General features: G+C 35.8%; 4 protein-coding genes and 2 non-coding genes across 10 annotated transcripts; 2 read left to right on the forward strand and 4 right to left on the reverse strand.

Moving 5' to 3' along the window:
• Position 1: 1 nt before the first annotated feature.
• LOC106452757 (60S ribosomal protein L4-1) lies at positions 2-1,865 on the reverse strand. Its single transcript, XM_013894927.3, has 2 exons — positions 688-1,865; positions 2-307 (listed from the first exon to the last, which is right to left on the reverse strand). The coding sequence occupies exons 1-2, from the start codon at positions 1,792-1,794 to the stop codon at positions 194-196; spliced, it is 1,221 nt and encodes a 406-aa protein (XP_013750381.1). The 5' UTR covers positions 1,795-1,865; the 3' UTR covers positions 2-193.
• A 211-nt stretch (positions 1,866-2,076) lies between these two features.
• LOC106452755 (DEAD-box ATP-dependent RNA helicase 42) lies at positions 2,077-5,505 on the forward strand. The gene is given in 4 exon segments (XM_013894926.3): positions 2,077-2,658; positions 2,661-3,824; positions 3,827-4,981; positions 5,129-5,505. Coding segments are annotated over 3 exon segments (2,721 nt in total). The 5' UTR covers positions 2,077-2,249; the 3' UTR covers positions 4,975-4,981; positions 5,129-5,505.
• Positions 5,273-8,622, reverse strand: LOC106452754 (protein REVEILLE 8). 4 transcript variants are annotated; one of them, XR_001289851.3, is made up of 9 exons: positions 8,329-8,620; positions 7,160-7,217; positions 6,956-7,079; positions 6,730-6,876; positions 6,486-6,605; positions 6,297-6,406; positions 6,151-6,210; positions 5,847-5,992; positions 5,273-5,576 (listed from the first exon to the last, which is right to left on the reverse strand). XR_001289851.3 is itself a non-coding variant. In XM_013894925.3 (9 exons), exons 1-8 carry the CDS (start codon positions 8,502-8,504, stop codon positions 5,871-5,873), a joined length of 894 nt encoding a protein of 297 aa, XP_013750379.1. In that variant the 5' UTR covers positions 8,505-8,622; the 3' UTR covers positions 5,273-5,576; positions 5,847-5,870. The 4 variants fall into 4 exon arrangements, 3 of the variants coding, with proteins under 3 accessions (XP_013750379.1, XP_048615277.1, XP_048615278.1); XM_013894925.3 differs by having other exon boundaries at positions 5,847-5,969; positions 8,329-8,622; XM_048759320.1 differs by lacking the exon at positions 5,273-5,576 and having other exon boundaries at positions 5,845-5,969.
• A 1,069-nt stretch (positions 8,623-9,691) lies between these two features.
• TRNAS-UGA lies at positions 9,692-9,773 on the forward strand. Its single transcript has one exon. It is a non-coding gene; the product is annotated as a tRNA-Ser (tRNA).
• A 5,120-nt stretch (positions 9,774-14,893) lies between these two features.
• TRNAS-CGA lies at positions 14,894-14,975 on the reverse strand. The gene has a single exon. It is a non-coding gene; the product is annotated as a tRNA-Ser (tRNA).
• Positions 14,976-15,043: 68 nt separating this feature from the next.
• Positions 15,044-17,515, reverse strand: LOC106452753 (serine/arginine-rich splicing factor RS2Z33). Of its 2 annotated transcripts, none has more exons than XM_013894923.3 (7): positions 17,307-17,515; positions 16,813-16,945; positions 16,317-16,356; positions 16,112-16,207; positions 15,828-16,021; positions 15,630-15,737; positions 15,044-15,527 (listed from the first exon to the last, which is right to left on the reverse strand). In XM_013894923.3, the coding sequence occupies exons 2-7, from the start codon at positions 16,935-16,937 to the stop codon at positions 15,227-15,229; spliced, it is 864 nt and encodes a 287-aa protein (XP_013750377.1). In that variant the 5' UTR covers positions 16,938-16,945; positions 17,307-17,515; the 3' UTR covers positions 15,044-15,226. The 2 variants fall into 2 exon arrangements, with proteins under 2 accessions (XP_013750377.1, XP_013750378.1); XM_013894924.3 differs by lacking the exon at positions 17,307-17,515 and adding an exon at positions 17,134-17,275.
• Positions 17,516-17,517: the final 2 nt, after the last annotated feature.

The raw sequence follows: 17,517 nt of genomic DNA on the forward strand, positions 1-17,517 counted from the left end.
ATAAGATTTTAAAATTGTTTAGAATTTGGTTCATAACGTACAACGCATCCATTTGTGAAGCAAAACAAAGGTACCAAAAGAAGAAAAGAGTTCATAAGCTGAGTTTAATATTCCAACAACAAAAGACGAAACAGATGTAAAACCAAAATCTTTCACTAAACATGAAATTGTTCCAAGCATTATGATAATATTATTACTGGCTAGCACCGAGCCATTTAGTGAAGTTGTCGAACTCGGTGTAGTCGCTGTCGGAGATCATAGTCTGGTACCACGCCTTCCCTGCGGCCTTGATCGCCAGTGACTCCTCCTGTGACATTAAGAGATTAAAACTAGAGTTAGAGAACAAGGACTTTGCACTAGAAAGATTGAGATATACTTTTAGGATTCAAGCATACGACCCCGACAGTAAACACAAAGACAAAAGACAAGACTCATAAGATCAATACCAAAACCACAATCTTACACTACAATTTAAAAACGACACTACTGACCACATTTAAACATAAAAGTAGTCTAAACCAGGGAAACATTTCATCTACAGCTTAGCAACAGACCGCAAACACAAATCACAACACTATATGAACAGACAAACCATATAAGAACAATCGTCAATTGCAATGCATACCGAATTAAACTGATATCACCAACTAAACAACGACAAAGAACAAAATGAAGAATCAAGATTACCTTGGTGACAGTCTTCCTCTTCTTGGTGAGCTTCTCCTTCTTAGCCTTAACCCTCTGCGCCTCCGCCAACAACGACATCCTCTTGGCGGTCTTAGCATACGGGTTCAACTTCAGCATCACATTCAAATTCTTCAAAGGATTCTTCTTCATCACAGCCCTCTTCGCATCCTTCTTAATCGGCTTCACCACACTCTGCACCTCATCAGAGTTAATAATCCTCGCCAAGTCAGCATTCACCATCTTCGCCCTAGGAAGCACGTACCCCTTCTTCTTCTCCGAAGGCTTCTCAAACGATCCATAGATCCCCTCAAGCTTCTCGAAAGCCGACTTGGTCCAAACCACAAACCTCCCAAGATGACCACCAGGAGCAAGCTTCAACAAGTTAAGCCTCTCCACGTGGCAAAGCTCAACACCAGGCAAGTTCCTAAACGCCTTCACAATCTTAGACCCTTCGGTTCCGTAAACAACAAGAGGACCTTTCCGACAAATGTAACGACGGTTCCTCATCTTCCCCACACCAGACCTAATCCCAATACTATCCTTCGCCTTCTCGGCATCATCGTAAGCACCAATCTGCTTCAAAACCTTGATAGCAGCTGCCGTCTTCTCCACGGCTTCGGCAGAGTCACTCACCACAAGAGGCATCTCGGGGACATTCTCGATCTTATGCCCACGCGCCATCACAAGCGCGGGAACAGCAGTCGCAGCAATGGCCGAGACGATCGCGTGCCTCTTCATGTTGACGTTCACGCGCCTGTGCCATTTGCGCCAGATCTTGGTCGGAGCGAACATGCGTCCGCCGCGACACATGTTACCGAAGGCTGCTTGTCCTGCGCGGTGAGTACCTCCTCCGGGGACACGGGGGATACGGGAGACGGCGCGTCCGGTTCCCCACGACTCGGCGGAGGTCTGGTGACCGGCCTTCTTGGAGACGGCGTAGGGCTGGCGGCTGTTGTTGGAGATTTGAGCGTGGACGAAGCTGACGATGTCGGGGCGGACGGGGGCCGTCATGACGTCGGGGAGGACGATGGTGGAGGATTGGTCGGTGGTCATGTCGCCGCCTAGGCCTTGGATGGTGACGAGAGGACGTGCGGCGGAGGTAGCCATTTCTCTTTGATGAGTTTTTTTTCTCTCACTGTCTCTCGACTGCTCTCTCTCTGTGAAGGCTTTCGCAGGGTTGAGCTTAACAAGTTATATATACTAGGGTTTCGTTAGGGTTACTGAGGGTGATCTCTCAGTTAATGGGCCTTATAAAGCCCAATAAGTCTTAGTAGTTTATATTTTTTTTCAATCCCCTAACATTAAAGCTCGATAATAATTATCAATAAATTTACTGAGGGAATCCCGGCTAATGATCCTTAAAGCCCAAGTAGATTGTTTATTCTTTCAGGCCTTAACATTAGTTATTTCTTTTTAATAATTCGTATTTTCCTAAAATAGGTTAAAGACCGTAGCCTCTAACTCTATATATATACGTGTCCCTCAAGCCTCAGATAACAGAGAAACAAAACTCATTGGATCTGTCTGCGTGAATACGAGGTTGTCTTATTCGTGACATTCAGATGGAGGAGAACGAGAGATCTAAATCCAGGAAGGAAGATTACGAAATGAAGGCGAAGAATCGCCGAGATCGTTACCGTGATCGCGGTAAGGACCAGAAGAAGGGGAACGGTTCAGAGAAGAACCGGCGCAAGAGACGGTGTGAGAGGGTTATGAGTATTGATTCGGAAGATGTTTGCGATCGATACGTTGGTTAACGGAGGGAGAAGCCTAAAGAAAAGGACAAGGATCGGAGACGGAGCCGTTCTGATAGGTTTAAAAGCGGAACGGAAGAGAAGGGAAGAAGATACCGAGAACATGGGAGAAATAGAGGTAAAGATCGTAAAATAGATAGAGAAGGCAATGAAGAGAGCGGTGATGATGTCAAGCGTGACTTGAAACGTGGAAGACAAGAGGACAATGATGAGAAGAAGTAGAGGATGGGGTTAAGCAGTTGGATGAGGAGGCAGAGAAACGTAGGAGAAGATTACATGAGTGGCAAGAACTGAAGAAGAAAAAGGAGGAAGCCGAAAGCGAAAGCAAGTCTTGGACTCTCGAAGGAGATTCTGATGATGACCAAGGCCCTCCCCATGGTGGTGATGCTTATAAGATGGTAGACGCTGTCTCTGAGAACGAAGAGGTAATTGATCCTTTACATGCTTTTATGAATACCATGGTTTTACCTGAGGTTGAGAAGCTTAGCAACGCTGCTGCTTCTCCTCTAGGTACTGTTTTGGACTCTAACATGGACGTTGATAATAAAGCCCGTGGTTGGATAATCCAAGGTGAAGATTCTGACTATTCAGAGACAAAGGATGATGATGATCAACCTAGTTTGGACAAAGGAGACGAGGTCTTCATGAAGACACTAAAGAAGACAAAAGGAGATAAACTAACTCTTGTTGACCATTCAAACATAGAGTACCAACCTTTCCGTAAGAACTTCTACATCCAAGTGAAAGACATCTCAAACATGACAGAACAAGAAGTCAACACTTACAGAAAAGAACTAGAGATAAAAGTCCACGGAAAAGACGTACCAAGACCCATCAAATCATGGCACCAGACCGGCCTAACCACCAGAATCTTGAACACAATCAAGAAACTAAACTTCCAAAACCCAACTCCTGTCCAAGCACAATCCCTCCCAATCATCATGACCGGTCGAGACTGCATCGCAGTTGCACCAACCGGGTCAGGCAAAACCCTCAGCTTCGTTCTACCAATGCTAAGACACATCAAAGACCAGCCTCCCGTCGAACCCGGCGACGGGCCCATTGGGCTTGTAATGGCACCAACCAGAGAGCTAGTCCAGCAGATTCACACCGATATCAAAAAGTTTGGTAAGTCACTGAGTATCAGATCAGCGGCAGTATACGGAGGTTCAGGAGTTGCTCAGCAGATCAGCGAGCTTAGGCGAGGGACTGAGATAATAGTCTGCACTCCTGGTAGAATGATTGATATTCTCTCCACAAACAGTGGGAAAGTAACCAATCTCCAAAGAGTAACGTTTCTTGTAATGGATGAAGCTGACCGTATGTTCGACATGGGCTTCGAGCCTCAGATCACTCGCATTATCCAAAACATTCGACCAGAACACCCGCAACTTTCCCACGTCAAGTCGAGGCTTTAGCTCGCAAAGTCCTGAACAAGCCTGTTGAGATACAGGCGGGCGGGAGGAGCGTCGCGAATAAAGATATAACTCAGTTTGTTGAGATCAAGTTAGAGAGCGAGAAGAGGCCTAGGCTCGTGGAGCTTATCGAGGAATGGTACGATAAAGGGAAGGTTTTAGTCTTTGTTGGTTCACAGGAGAAATGCGACGGTTTGTATAACGATTTGAAGAATAAATGTGGTTACCGTTGCCAATCTCTCCACGGAGGGAAAGATCAGATTCACCGTGAGGTGGCTGTTTCTGAGTTTAAGAGCAGTGTTTGTAATTTGCTGGTTGCTACTAGCGTTGCGGCTAGAGGTTTGGACGTGAAGGGGGTTGAGTTGGTTGTGAACTTTGACGCTCCGAATCATTATGAGGAGTACGTGCATCGCGTTGGTAGGACGGGGAGGGCGGGGAGGAAGGGGTGCGCCTTGACGTTTGTGTCCGAGGATGATGCCAAGTACGCGCCGGATTTAGTTAAAGCTTTGGAACGGTCTGAGCAGGTTGTTCCTGATGGTTTGAAAGCGATGGCTGATGGTTTTATGGAGAGGGTGAGGGAAGGTGTTGAGAAGGGTCATGGAAGTGGTTTTGGCGGGAGTGGTTTTAAGTTTAATGACGAGGAGGATGTTAGGAGAGCAGCGAAGGAGGCGCAAAAGAAGGAGGATGGTGTTGAGGAAGAAGACAAGTCTGAGTTGGAAGATGTGAACGGTGGTGGTGAGATCTCACAGCAGAAGCAGCAGGCTACTATGGTTGTTGCTGCTATGCTGCGAGGTTGTGCAAGGACTCGACAACAGTATGAAGCTGAACTGGAGATAAATGATTTCCCACAGAATGCTCGTTGGAAGGTGACGCGGAGAGAGACTCTTGGTTCGATATCGGATTGGTCTGGAGCGGCTATTACTACCAGAGGTCAGTTTTTCACGCCGGGACGTAGCCCGGGCCCTGGGGAACGCAAGCTTTACTTGTTTGTTGAAGGACCTAGCGAGGAATCTGTTAAGGCGGCCAAAGGTGAGCTCATGCGTGTTGTTAATGACGTTACTAATCAAGCCTTGTCGTTTCCCGGAAGATCACAACATGGTAGATACTCCGTCTTATAACCATGAGGTTTGTGTGACTCAAGGATTCTAATAAATTCGAATTCTGTTTTAAGTACTTTGTTTAGGATAACTTTTTAATTGCGGTTTTCAATTGGATTGATGTTTCTTTTGGTTCTACAAATTCTTATTACAAACTTTTTTTTTTCTGTCACAGCTTCAAGACAAGAGGGTTGCTGTTATGTACTTAGGGGTGTTCTTGAACCAGAACAATCAGTCCTGCGACTTCTCCTCGGACACACCCCTTATCCAAAATATTATCTGATAGTAGAGCAAAATCTAACTAGAGACTACCCCAACAGACAGAACATATAATATAAACACAAAACAAAAAGATAACAAAAGTAGAAATAGTATTTTGTACAATTGTGTGAGGATGAAGCTGCCCTCCTCGACCCACGAACCACAGCTTGAAGACCAAGAACTAGTAGAAAATGGATACCCCTTGAATATATTAAACCTATACCATTCACGGAACTAGTCCTGGTCAAAAATCTTCACATGAAGATTGAAGCTTGAAAACTTCACTCATGTCCCTTCTCCTCAAAACAACAACAGACCGTATTGAATGCATTGACGTATATAACTCAAAAGTTTATTTTAACCTGCAAATGCAGTGAGAACCACATATAACTCCTATGCAAAGACTATAAGAAATTAGTAACAAAGGCTTATAATTACTACTACGCTCCAAGTAATATAAATGTTGTTAAAGCATTCAGATATCATATTCCGGTCACTAGTGTGACTGAGACTACTAGTGAGAAACTCTATATTGAGGGCTGGGACTAGACTTTTGAATAATGGTGAAGTGTTTTTTTCTTGTACTGCATTTCAAATGCATTAGGAGAAGAAGAGAAAAAAAAAATACTTACTTTAAGAACTGATGGCTGATACTTTCATGAATCAGATTTGTCGCTTGTTGAGTTGGGAACAAAGGAACCAGTGGTAACACTTGGGATCTCGGTGTTCACCTCGTCTGATGAGAGTACGTTCCTCTGCAGGCATCATTACAGTCAGACTAGCTAAGGTTAGATTGTATTTGATCATGCAAAGGTAAGAACCACCAACTATTAAAGAAGTGACACCAACTAATCGACTTTAGAGAAGTGTAATGGTTCAGACTCTGACAAAAGTTGGTCATCGCAAAAACCTTTTGATCGTAAATTTAACACTTACTGAGGATTCCAAATCAGGGTTTGATAAGTTAACTGTGAGGTTCCTCATCAATAACAGAACCTGCAAGATAAGATAAACGTGATTAGCAAGTAATGTAGAAGCTTGGGCATCACTAAACCTAAAAAGTTTGCGAAGCTCTGACTCACAGTTTCAAAATTGACAGGATCCATTTCCTTGAGCTTTTCCACGTGGCCTCTCTTCTCTGGATCAAACACACTCCCAATGAAGTTATAAACCTCAGCAAAATCAGGAACAGCTGGAAAAAAATCATCATCATCATCACTACAGTGTCCACCACAAAATATCAACAAACACATCCTAATAAGATGAATTACCTTGAAGCACCGGAGGTTGTTGTACTATAAACTCAGAACCTGATACTGGTCGGCTTGAGCTTCCCATACCGGAGGTCGAAGGGCTAATAACATCTAATAAGCCCTTCGATCGAATATCATCTGAATCAGTGGCGTTATATGCCGTAATAAGCACATGAAACGTCCTAACATGAAGCCCTATTCTACTACCAAAATAACAATAGAAAACATATTAAAAAAAAAACACACAGACTAAATAGCATGCCTTCTGCTCCAGGAAGAGTAACAAGTTCCTGTCGTGGTGAAATGACTCTGTTTAGCATCATTGATACGTCATCCCACGAAGTATATCCACCAGCCATGTCGCTATTTCGACTAGTAAATGAAGTGGACACTTGAAGTGGCATTTGAGCTGTGAGAAACTTTGATTCAATACTCAGGTAACTGAAAATTCTCTAACCAAAATAACAAGTATTATAAAACAATCGAACCGTTCTTGGATGCTTTTTGAGGGTAAGGGTGAGCTGATTTGCGCTTAGGCCGAGGGGGTGGAACGTGTGCTAGTGTCCCGTTTTTCTGAACCTTTAGAAAGTATTTTTGTGCATGACTCCTTATCTGCAGTGGATCAAGAAGCCAGCAGAAGAAAAATAAGTTGTAAAACATGCCAAAGTAAACAAGACTTTATTCCCTCAAACCTGAATAACTGTCTTGGAACCCACGAAATCTTCTATCTTCTTCCAGTCACGATCAAACCTAAGGAACAAAAACAAAGTGACTTTCAAAAAAGACCACAAATATAAAGTTTTCAAGAATACAGAGCGGACTATGTCATTCAGCATCTTGAGCAACAATAATCAAAGAAGACAAAGTTCTCTACTCAAAGAAAAATATACCTCTATTTACTCTTAACCAGAAATATTAGTATCATACAATACTTTTTTGTAACACTAGTATCATACAATACAAAGATCGATTAAACTCAATGAAATAGATCTTTTAGCTAATAACTAAAACCTAACATACCAAACCTTCCTATGTTTTGTCCAGAGGCCTGGGCATTTTAACCTGGATCCGAAGACCCGAACCGGAACCGACCCAAAAATACTCGACCCGGAACCGGACCGAAAATGTACAAATACCTTTTGGGTCTAAATTTTTTTACCCGAAAGAACCGGAACCGAAAAGAAACGACCCGAATAGACCCGGACCCGAAAAAGAACCGACCCGAATAAACCTGACCCGATAAGAACCGATTTGTACCCGATTTAAAAACATTTATATCTAAAATGTTTTTGTGTTCTATTTTATATATATTATTTTATGATTTAGTTGAAATATCTTTTGTGAACAACATTTGTTATTATTTTTTAACATTTTTTAAGTAATATAAAGTTTTAAAATGTAAAATTTAGAGTTTTAAAATGTTTTATTTTAATTATTAATAGTTTCATTTAAGCTGTTTTGTAAAATTTTAGATATATATGACAAATATTCAACTAAAGTTGATGGAATTGGGTATATCATATCCTTTTCAGATTCTAAATATCCGAACCCGACCCAGACCCGATATGGATCCGAAAAATTACGGGTATTTTATGGGTATTTTAATTATAGACCCGAACTGACCCGGACCCGAGAAGAACCGACCCGAACCCGAACCAAAAATTTCTAAGTACCTATTGAGTCTAAATATTTAGGACCCGAAAAGATCCGGATCCGAAAAAAACCGGCCCGAACCCGAGCCGAACGCCCAGGCCACAGTGGAACTAACCGAACACAGAAAATAAGCACACTCAGAAAGCTTTTAGCACACGGAAACAAACTTGCTGAGGAGAAACATATTAATAAAAGTTGAGATTTATACAGTTGAAGCGCTTCCAAGAACTTATCGTGCTCTTCCTCTGTCCAGCTCTCCCTAGACTTGGTGATGGTATAAGGTTTCCTCACCTTCTTCGACGAACCCTCCGCAGCAGTCGATGTTGATGATAACGGTGGTGTCACTTCAGCGGACGTCGGATTCCTTGTCGGCGAGGAGTTCATCGGTTTTAGTTAAGATAAGGACAGTGTTTAGAGAGAGAGAGAAAAGTGGAAAATCCACATGGCGGGCAAGAAAGTTGGTATGCGTCTAAAATATTATGTGGAGTAGGTTACGCTTCGATCCTCGACCATCCATTTTCCCATTTTTATATTTATATTAATATTATTTTGTTTTGTTGCTATCACTTGAATTTAGAGCCTCAAAGCTAAATCACGTGGAAGACTTTTGCAGTCTTTGACTTCATGATCATGACACTGTAATATTGTATGGTCGTTCTTTTTTTTATATAGTTCTATAATTAGTATGTAAGAAAAAGACTTGTACCTAATCAAACCAATTGCCATATGCCAAATTAATCTTTCATCACACTATTAAATATTTAAAGTCACAATGAACTCTAACAAAGCCACATTAACGCACACGTACGTCCCTCCACAGTTAGTGCATGCATCATGTCAGTCTTCTTTGTCTTCTTACCGTCTTCAATCGTTATGATCTTGATAACATGGAACAGACCTCGACATTTTACCGGGAATCGAAAATCCGACCGAAAAATTCTGACCCGATCCGAAACCAACCCGATCTTTTTATCCTATTGGATCTTGTTGTGAAGGATCTGTGGGTCTTGGACCCGATCCGACCCGAAACTGAGACCCGAGTGGGATACCCGAAACTCCGAAATTTCTAGTATATATGGGTGTTTCTGTTTATTTTTTGTATTATGGGTATTTTTTGAAGTTTCAAATTTTAGTTTTTGGGTATGGTTTTGGGTTTTAGATAAAAACTCAGATTTTCAAAAATATAATTGGGATAATCAGATAAAATTTCAGATATTTTTTATGGCTTTGGATCAGATTTTAGATAAAATTTCTCATATTTTCGAGTATTTAAATATTTGCAGGTATCTTTTGTGTGTTTTACGTATTTTTTTTGGGTTGGACCCAACATGACCCGAACCGAATCTGATCCGTAACCGAACCAAATCCGAATCAACAAACTCTAATTAGTACCCTATTTGGTCTAACTATCTAAGACCCGATCCGGACCCGAGAAGATCCTAACCAAAAATTTCAAATTACCCTATCGGGTCCAAAACTCTTAGATCCAGGACCCAGACCCGGATCCGCAATGATCCGATCCAAAGACCCGAATGTCCATGCCTAGTCATGGAATGTGAGGAAAGCAAGATGTCGATATGTCCGAGTGGTTAAGGAGACAGACTTGAAATCTGTTGGGCTTCGCCCGCGCAGGTTCGAACTCTGTTGTCGACGTTATGTTTTTAAACTGTGTTACAGTGCACGTTAGTGAATAAACAAATGCTTATTTTCTTACTTTCAGAGTGTTTTTTTTTTTCTTGGAGACAAAAGGTTTTCGTATTAAAATAATGAAAGATTACATGGCTATGATCCATAGTCCATAACACAGTTCATTGTAAAGTTTGATGAAAGCTTTTAACAACCTGAGCAGAGGAATCTATACTAATAAAATAGACCTTTTGAGGCTCCGTAGAGCGTCCACATCAGCGAAAAAAATTCTCCTGAAATATGACACGTGGCATTATTACCAAAAATATAAAATAAATAATAAGTAAATTTGCAATATAAGAAAAATATATAATAAGTAAATACACAATATAAGAAATAGAAACATTGCATTAAACAATAATAAGTAAATATACAATATAATGAAAAATAAATAATAAGTAAATATACAATATAATAAATAGAAATATTACATTAAACATCTATCATAATATTGGTATATGATATAAAAGGAAAAAATTAGAATAAGCAAATATACAATAAAGAATTGAAAAAACTAAATTAAACATCGATAAAATAATAACTAAATACAAAATATAAGAAATAGAATTATTATACTAAACATTAGCGTATTATTAGAATAAGTAAATATAAAATATAAGAAAAATAAATAATAAGTAAATATAGTATATAAGAAATAAAAAATATTACTTTTAATATATATCATAATATTATCATTGATATAAAATCAAGAAATTTAGAATAAATAAATATAAAAATAAGAAAAGATAAACAGTAATCTATACTAATAAAATTGACCTTTTGAGGCTCCGTAAAGCGTACACATCAGCGAAAAAAATTCTCCCGAAATATGACACGTGGCATTATTACCAAAAATATAAAATAAATAATAAGTAAATTTGCAATATAAGGAAAAATATATAATAAGTAAATACACAATATAAGAAATAGAAACATTGCATTAAACAATAATAAGTAAATATACAATATAATGAAAAATAAATAATAAGTAAATATACAATATAATAAATAGAAATATTACATTAAACATCTATCATAATATTGGTATATGATATAAAAGGAAAACAATTAGAATAAGTAAATATACAATAAAGAATTGAAAAAACTAAATTAAACATCGATAAAATAATAACTAAATACAAAATATAAGAAATAGAAATATTATACTAAACATTATCGTATTATTAGAATAAGTAAATATAAAATATAAGAAAAATAAATAATAAGTAAATATAGTATATAAGAAATAAAAAATATTACTTTTAATATATATCATAATATTATCATTGATATAAAATCAAGAAATTTAGAATAAATAAATATAAAAATAAGAAAAGATAAACAGTAATCTATACTAATAAAAGTGACCTTTTGAGGCTCCATAGAGCGTCCACATCAGCGAAAAAAATTATTTATGGTAATCTTAAACAGTTTATAAATAATAATATGTTTACATATTATTTATAATATGTAAACATATTATTATTTATAAGCTGTTTAAGATTACCATTTTATAAAAGAGACCTTTTGAGGCTCCATACAGCGTCCACATCAGCAAAAAAACTTCTCCCGAAAGATGACACGTGACATAAAATATAGTTTTACATTTTAATATTACTAATTTTTGAAAATTATAAATAATATTTAAACATACAGCATAAAAAATGGAAAAACTACATTAAACATATGTAAAATTACCATTTTTCACTTAAAAAAAAAGACGGCTTATTTCCATAATGTAACATTACCGTTTTATAAAAAAACAAAAAACATTATATATAATTTCGAAAATAATAAATATATGTAAACATACAACATAAAAAATGGAAATCCTACATTAAACATATGTAAGATTACCATTTTACATTTTTATTTTTAAAAAATCATATGTAAACATACAACATAAAAAATAGAAAAACTACATTAAACATATGTAAGATTACCATTTTTTCACTAAAAAAAAAGACGGCTTATCTCCATAATGTACATTATTATTTTGTAAAAAACCATTATATATAATTTCGAAAATAATAAATAATATGTAAACATACAACATAAACAATGGAAATACTACATTAAACATATGTAAGATTACCATTTTACATTTAAAAATAACAAAAATATGTAAACATACAACATAAAAAAAAATAGAAAAACTACATTAAACATATGTAAGGTTACCATTTTTCACTAAAAAAATGGCTCATCTCCATAATGTAACATTACCATTTTATAAATAAAAAAAAACCTAAATATAACTATTTGACTATTTGTCCAAGTTCTTCTATTAAACATTGCCATTTTACATTAAAAATGGAAAAAAACATTAAGATTTAAACATCTATCTTAAAATATAAAATATAGATATTAACAAAATATAAAGTATAAGAAAGAAAAATACTCAATATATAGAAAAATAAATAATAAGTAAATATTATAAATATATAAATATATGAATTATATATACAATAATAAGTAAATGCACAATTTTTAAAATATGGAAAGAGTACATTAATATTAAACATCTATCTTAAAATGTAAAGTATAGATATTAAGTAAATAGAAAGTATAAGAAAAAGAAATACACAACTTAAAAACAAAGGAAAAAGTATATTACTATTTAAACATATATCTTAAAATGTAAAATATAGATATTACGCAAATAGAAAGTATAAGAATAGGAAATACACAATTTAAAAAAAATGGAAAAGTACATTAGTATTTAAACATCTATCTTAAAATGTAAATCTATCTTAAAATATAAAATTATTAGTAAATAGAAAGTATAAGAAATACGCAATTTAAAAATAGAAAATTACATTAAGATTTAAAAATATATCTTAAAATTTAAAATATAGATATTACGTAAATAGAAAGTATAACAAATGGAAATATACAATTTAAAGAAAATGTAAAATTTACATTAAGATTTAAACATCTATCTTAAAATGTAAAATGAAGATATTAAGTAAATAAAAAGTACAAGAAATAGAAATACATATACAGGAAAATAAATAATAAGTAAAATAATGTAAATATATAATATATGAATTATATATATAATAATAAGTAAATACACAATTTTTTTTAAAAAATGGAAAAAGTTCACTAAGCATTAAACATCTATCTTAAAATGTAAAATATATAATATAAGTAAATACACAATTTAAAAAAATGGAAAAAGTACATTAAGATTTAAATATCTATTTTAAAATATAAAATATAAATATAGAGATTACGTAAATAAAAAATATAAGAAATGGAAATAAACATTTTAAAAAATGGAAAAAATACATTAAGATTTAAACACCTATCTTAAAATGTACATCTATCTTAAAATGGTAGTAAATTATATAAAAATGGAAATACCACATTAAACTAAAAAAAAATAAAAATGTATAGTTTTACATCAAGAAGTCCCTATAAAATTTATTATTCCATCAACATCAACCTCACACTATTAAGGAAAAATTCAAAGCACTCGAGCAAAAAAATGGTTCCACCATCAACTCTTGCCTTCCCAAAAACCTTTAATGACCTTGAACGAGATTTTTTATAACAACGAACTTTTTGTTAAGTGGATTCATTGTTGGGAAACCCGCGACTTCCAAAAGCCAAACTTATTCATGGGAATTGAATTGCTTTTCATAGACTCAAATGTATTCTTACAAATTTAAATTAATCTAATCCATAATTTTATTGTTAATATTCATATTACTCTTTCATGATCAAACCATTACAGTTAATAACCATTCAAGCGTTTATCCCGAAACACTTCTTTCCTCGCCGAATCAGATATTGGTTTATGTTAGTTTAGTATTGTTTTTGGTTTATTAACCGGTTTAGGATGGTCCTATTGTAAATATAATTTAAGTTGGTTTAGCTTATATTATGCTTAAAATAAATTAAATTAAATAATAGTAATATTATGCTTAAAATATAATTTTAGAGAATTTTCAAATATAGTTTTCAGAACATTATAGGTGATGAATTTAATTTATTAAATTCGTTTATTACTTAAGACTAAGTTTTTTTAAAAAACATACTGAGTTATAAATATCAATGCTGGATTGGTGAGTATAACATGAAGACAAAAATATAAATATTTCATTTTCAAGATAAGAAATTCAGCTTTTATTCAGTTACTCAATATATAATATCTTAAATTATTTTTTAAAAAATATACATAATTTATATATATAGATTAATCTTCCAAACTTAAACTATTATATTATATATGAATAATGTTTTTAAATAAAAATAATTTCTGATTTAAAAAAAAAATAAAAACATCAAATGGTTATTTTCAAATAATGGATGTAATTTACATTATACTATCATTTAACAAGTATTAGATACGTTTTGATATATCATTATTTTCTATTTCCAGAAAAAAAAAATTGTTAAACATCAATATCATCTAGGTTAAGTATACTAACATCACAAATTCAAACACCACAAAAAATATTTACATAAACATTATAATACAATAATTTAATCAAAAAATACAATTCAAAAAAAATATTCACAAGAATAGTTATATACTTAATATTTGAAAATCAAAGATATTTTTGCTAAAATTGTACTTACCTGGCCAAGGAGATCGACCATCTTTTTACGGATCGATCGATTGTTGAGCATATGGTCGATCCGAAAATACTTTGCAGTTTAATTAAATATCTAAAACATTTATTCCAACACTCAACAGATAGTTTTGCTAAATATGATAACTAGATAGCCAACAAAATAACAACAAAATATTTAAATAGTAAAAAATATGTTAATTTAACGTGTTAAAATTTAAAAATAAATTTTAATTATGACATGCATCTTAACATTTATATAAATATATATCATAACCTAAATATAAATAATTTAAAAACTTAAATTAGAAAAAAATAAAAAATCCCGGGCGTAGCCCGGGTTAATCCCTAGTAAGTACACAATAGGGGAGAAGCAGAGACTAAGCACGACCTCTTCTTTACTCTAAAGAGGTTAAAGTTTTGTTTCCACTTTTAACTGCAAAAGGAATCTGATTTTTAGGAGAACATGAAACACAATATTCGTAATGAAATGTAAAAGATATTCGTCAACAACAGGATTCGAACCTGCGCAGGCAAATCCCAACAGATTTCGAGTTTGTCTCCTTAACCACTCGGACATATTGACTTTCGAATGAAAGACCATGTGTAGTTTTTAAAGATTAAAAGCATACGAAAGTGCATTAACAATAGGACTCATAATAACTGAGAATCAGATAAGATTTCAGAAAAATGAAAGAGTCAGAACTACAAAGCCAAGCCTCCAAGGCTCCAACCAAACATTCAGGAGAAATAACAGAATCCATTACAGTTGTCTAAAACCATTAAAGTCTTTTGAGGACACTCTTAAGCAATCACCAACATTTGTTTCCCCACTCTTCACTGCTCATCATCCTCCACAGGGCTACGGTCCTCTCTAGGACTAGGGCTTCGGTCTTGCTCATTGGTTCCAATACCTCCATCATCGTTTCCTCTCGGGCTCAGTTCTTTCTCCTTGGGGCTGTTCTTCTCACGCATTGGGCTGCCTTCTTCAAGAGTCAAACTTCGTTTCCTATCTTTGGATGGAGGAGAGTTGTCCACCATTAGTTCAGGGCTTCTGCTCCTTGCAGCTTCAGGGCTTCTGCTCCTTGCAGCTTCAGGGCTACGATCCGTTTCCTTCCTAACCGGTGATCTGGAGCGACTGAGAAAACAGACCCAGACAGAACATAAAAGAGTTGCCTCAGAATCAAAACTTGTGTTTGATAATGTGAAAACAATATGTGATATTGGGACATCATTATACCTGTAACTACGGTCACCGCTATAGCTTCTGCTGGGGCTTCTTCTTCTGCGACGAGGAGGAGACCTAGACCGAGACCTAACCGGCGATCTTGAGTAACTTGCGTCCCGCCTGAGATACAATCAAAATAAAATCATCAAACTAGAACTTCTAGAGATTGTCAAGCTAGGAAAGGTGCAACATGGGATTGTCAAACTGTACCTGAGCTTCTTAGGACTGTTCTTGCAGTTCCTCTCGATGTGACCCCTATCACCACATCGATAACATTTGTTCTTCCAGTCACCAGCAGAGCAATCTCGAGCCCAGTGTCCTTCAAGACCACAGTTGAAGCAACGACCACTCCCTGGCGGAGGGCCTCTGCTCGATGAAGAAAATTCACGGGAACCACGAGGTGTCTACAACAGAAAAGGATTAGATGGAAGATAATTAGAAGACTAAAACCGAAGAAGGACAGAAGATTTTTTCATAAAAATATAAGATTATACCCCTCTGGCAAACTCCACAGTGATACGGCTTCCATCAAAGTCTCTTCCGTCCAGCCTGTACCTCGCATCATCAGCATCTCTAGGATCACTGAACTCCTGTGGTCAAACAGTTGAGATATATACCAAACAGAGAGCCATCAATAGGATACAGTTTACATAATGAAAAAAAGCTAACGAATTACATAGTTCTAGGGATACTACTTACAATGAAGGCATAGTCACGCTTCATGTCCAAATCTCGAATTCTGCAGAAATGGTTTGCCAGAAACAGTAAGGCCATCATTTTACTTTTAACAAATGCTACTGGTGTAGTAGCTATGATACTTCACAACCAACAAGGGCAGAACAGAACACCAGATTTGAGATTGTTTCCATTTTCACGACCAAAACACGCAACAAACAGAACCACCAAAACCCTCTCTCTCTCACCACAAACCTCCAGGTCAAGAAACCTTCAACAAGATCACTCAGGTTAATATATACTACATGTTAAGCCACGACACTCCCACCCATATAAGCTAACTAATACACATATCAACTGTTATTCATCCGTAAGGCTGCTATAAACCTTAAAAATAAGCTGAACCAGAGATGCATATTCAAAACAAAACCACAGAAACTGACTAAGTTCAAAGTTCGAGCACATGAGAAGCTATGTTTGCAAACAAAGAAGAGCTGAAAACAGAGAAAAAAAAAGTTACCTTCCGTATTTGCTGAAGAGGTGTTCAAGATCTCGTTCCCTTGTTCGAGAGGAGAGGTGGCCAACATAGAGACGCGCACCACCGTATCGGTCATTGCTGCTGTAACGATCATCATAGCGAGGCATCTTCAACCCTACAGAAAAAAAAAAGATCTTTTAAAATCTTGACCTCGACTGTAACAAAACACTACAGTTTCTGACTTCTAAGAGCATCAAATCGTCTAACGTAATGATATGATTGAAAGCTTGGACCTTTTCAATAATGAAAATTTTGGCAAAATCACAATGCCAGTAGAAATTATGAATCATTCAAAGGTATCACCTTTTGAGCGTATACAGATCTGAAACCAGATTAAAACGAAAAACTTCTTTTCGATTGAAATTCGTAACGGAATCAATGACCGATTGGTTTCTACGATATGATTCGAAATCAAGATCAATCCGGAAGATAAAGAGTAAGAAGAAAGAAAGTTTCCCAGCAAAGCTCATACATACCTCGTGATCAGATACTTCGCCGCGCTCCGCGAAGCTTTAACCTAACTTTTTCACTTCTCTCTTATAAACACACACACACACATAAAAGAGGGAGAAAGCATCTGACGGTCGATATTAATTGATACCAACCAACGGCTCAGATCTCATACTAACAATTTTCGTGATTTCTTTTTTTTTTAATTCTCCACAGACAAATTATTTTCTTCGCGGG

The sequence above is a fragment of the Brassica napus genome, chromosome C5 (genome assembly GCF_020379485.1).
Source record: "Brassica napus cultivar Da-Ae chromosome C5, Da-Ae, whole genome shotgun sequence".
NCBI lineage: Eukaryota > Viridiplantae > Streptophyta > Magnoliopsida > Brassicales > Brassicaceae > Brassica > Brassica napus.

Coding starts and splice junctions, on each gene's coding strand:
- LOC106452754 (XM_013894925.3), bottom strand. CDS start 8,504: ATGAACTCCTCGCCGACAAGGAATCCGACGTCCGCTGAAGTGACACCA. Junction 7,218..8,328: donor TTCTTGGAAGCGCTTCAACT/GTATAAATCTCA, acceptor TTTGTTCCTTAG/GTTTGATCGTGACTGGAAGA. Junction 6,407..6,485: donor ACAACCTCCGGTGCTTCAAG/GTAATTCATCTT, acceptor ATTTTTTTCCAG/CTGTTCCTGATTTTGCTGAG.
- LOC106452753 (XM_013894923.3), bottom strand. CDS start 16,937: ATGCCTCGCTATGATGATCGTTACAGCAGCAATGACCGATACGGTGGT. Junction 16,357..16,812: donor CTCTTCAGCAAATACGGAAG/GTAACTTTTTTT, acceptor CCATTTCTGCAG/AATTCGAGATTTGGACATGA. Junction 16,022..16,111: donor CTGTGGAGTTTGCCAGAGGG/GTATAATCTTAT, acceptor TTTCTGTTGTAG/ACACCTCGTGGTTCCCGTGA.
- LOC106452757 (XM_013894927.3), bottom strand. CDS start 1,794: ATGGCTACCTCCGCCGCACGTCCTCTCGTCACCATCCAAGGCCTAGGC. Junction 308..687: donor AGAGGAAGACTGTCACCAAG/GTAATCTTGATT, acceptor TTAATGTCACAG/GAGGAGTCACTGGCGATCAA.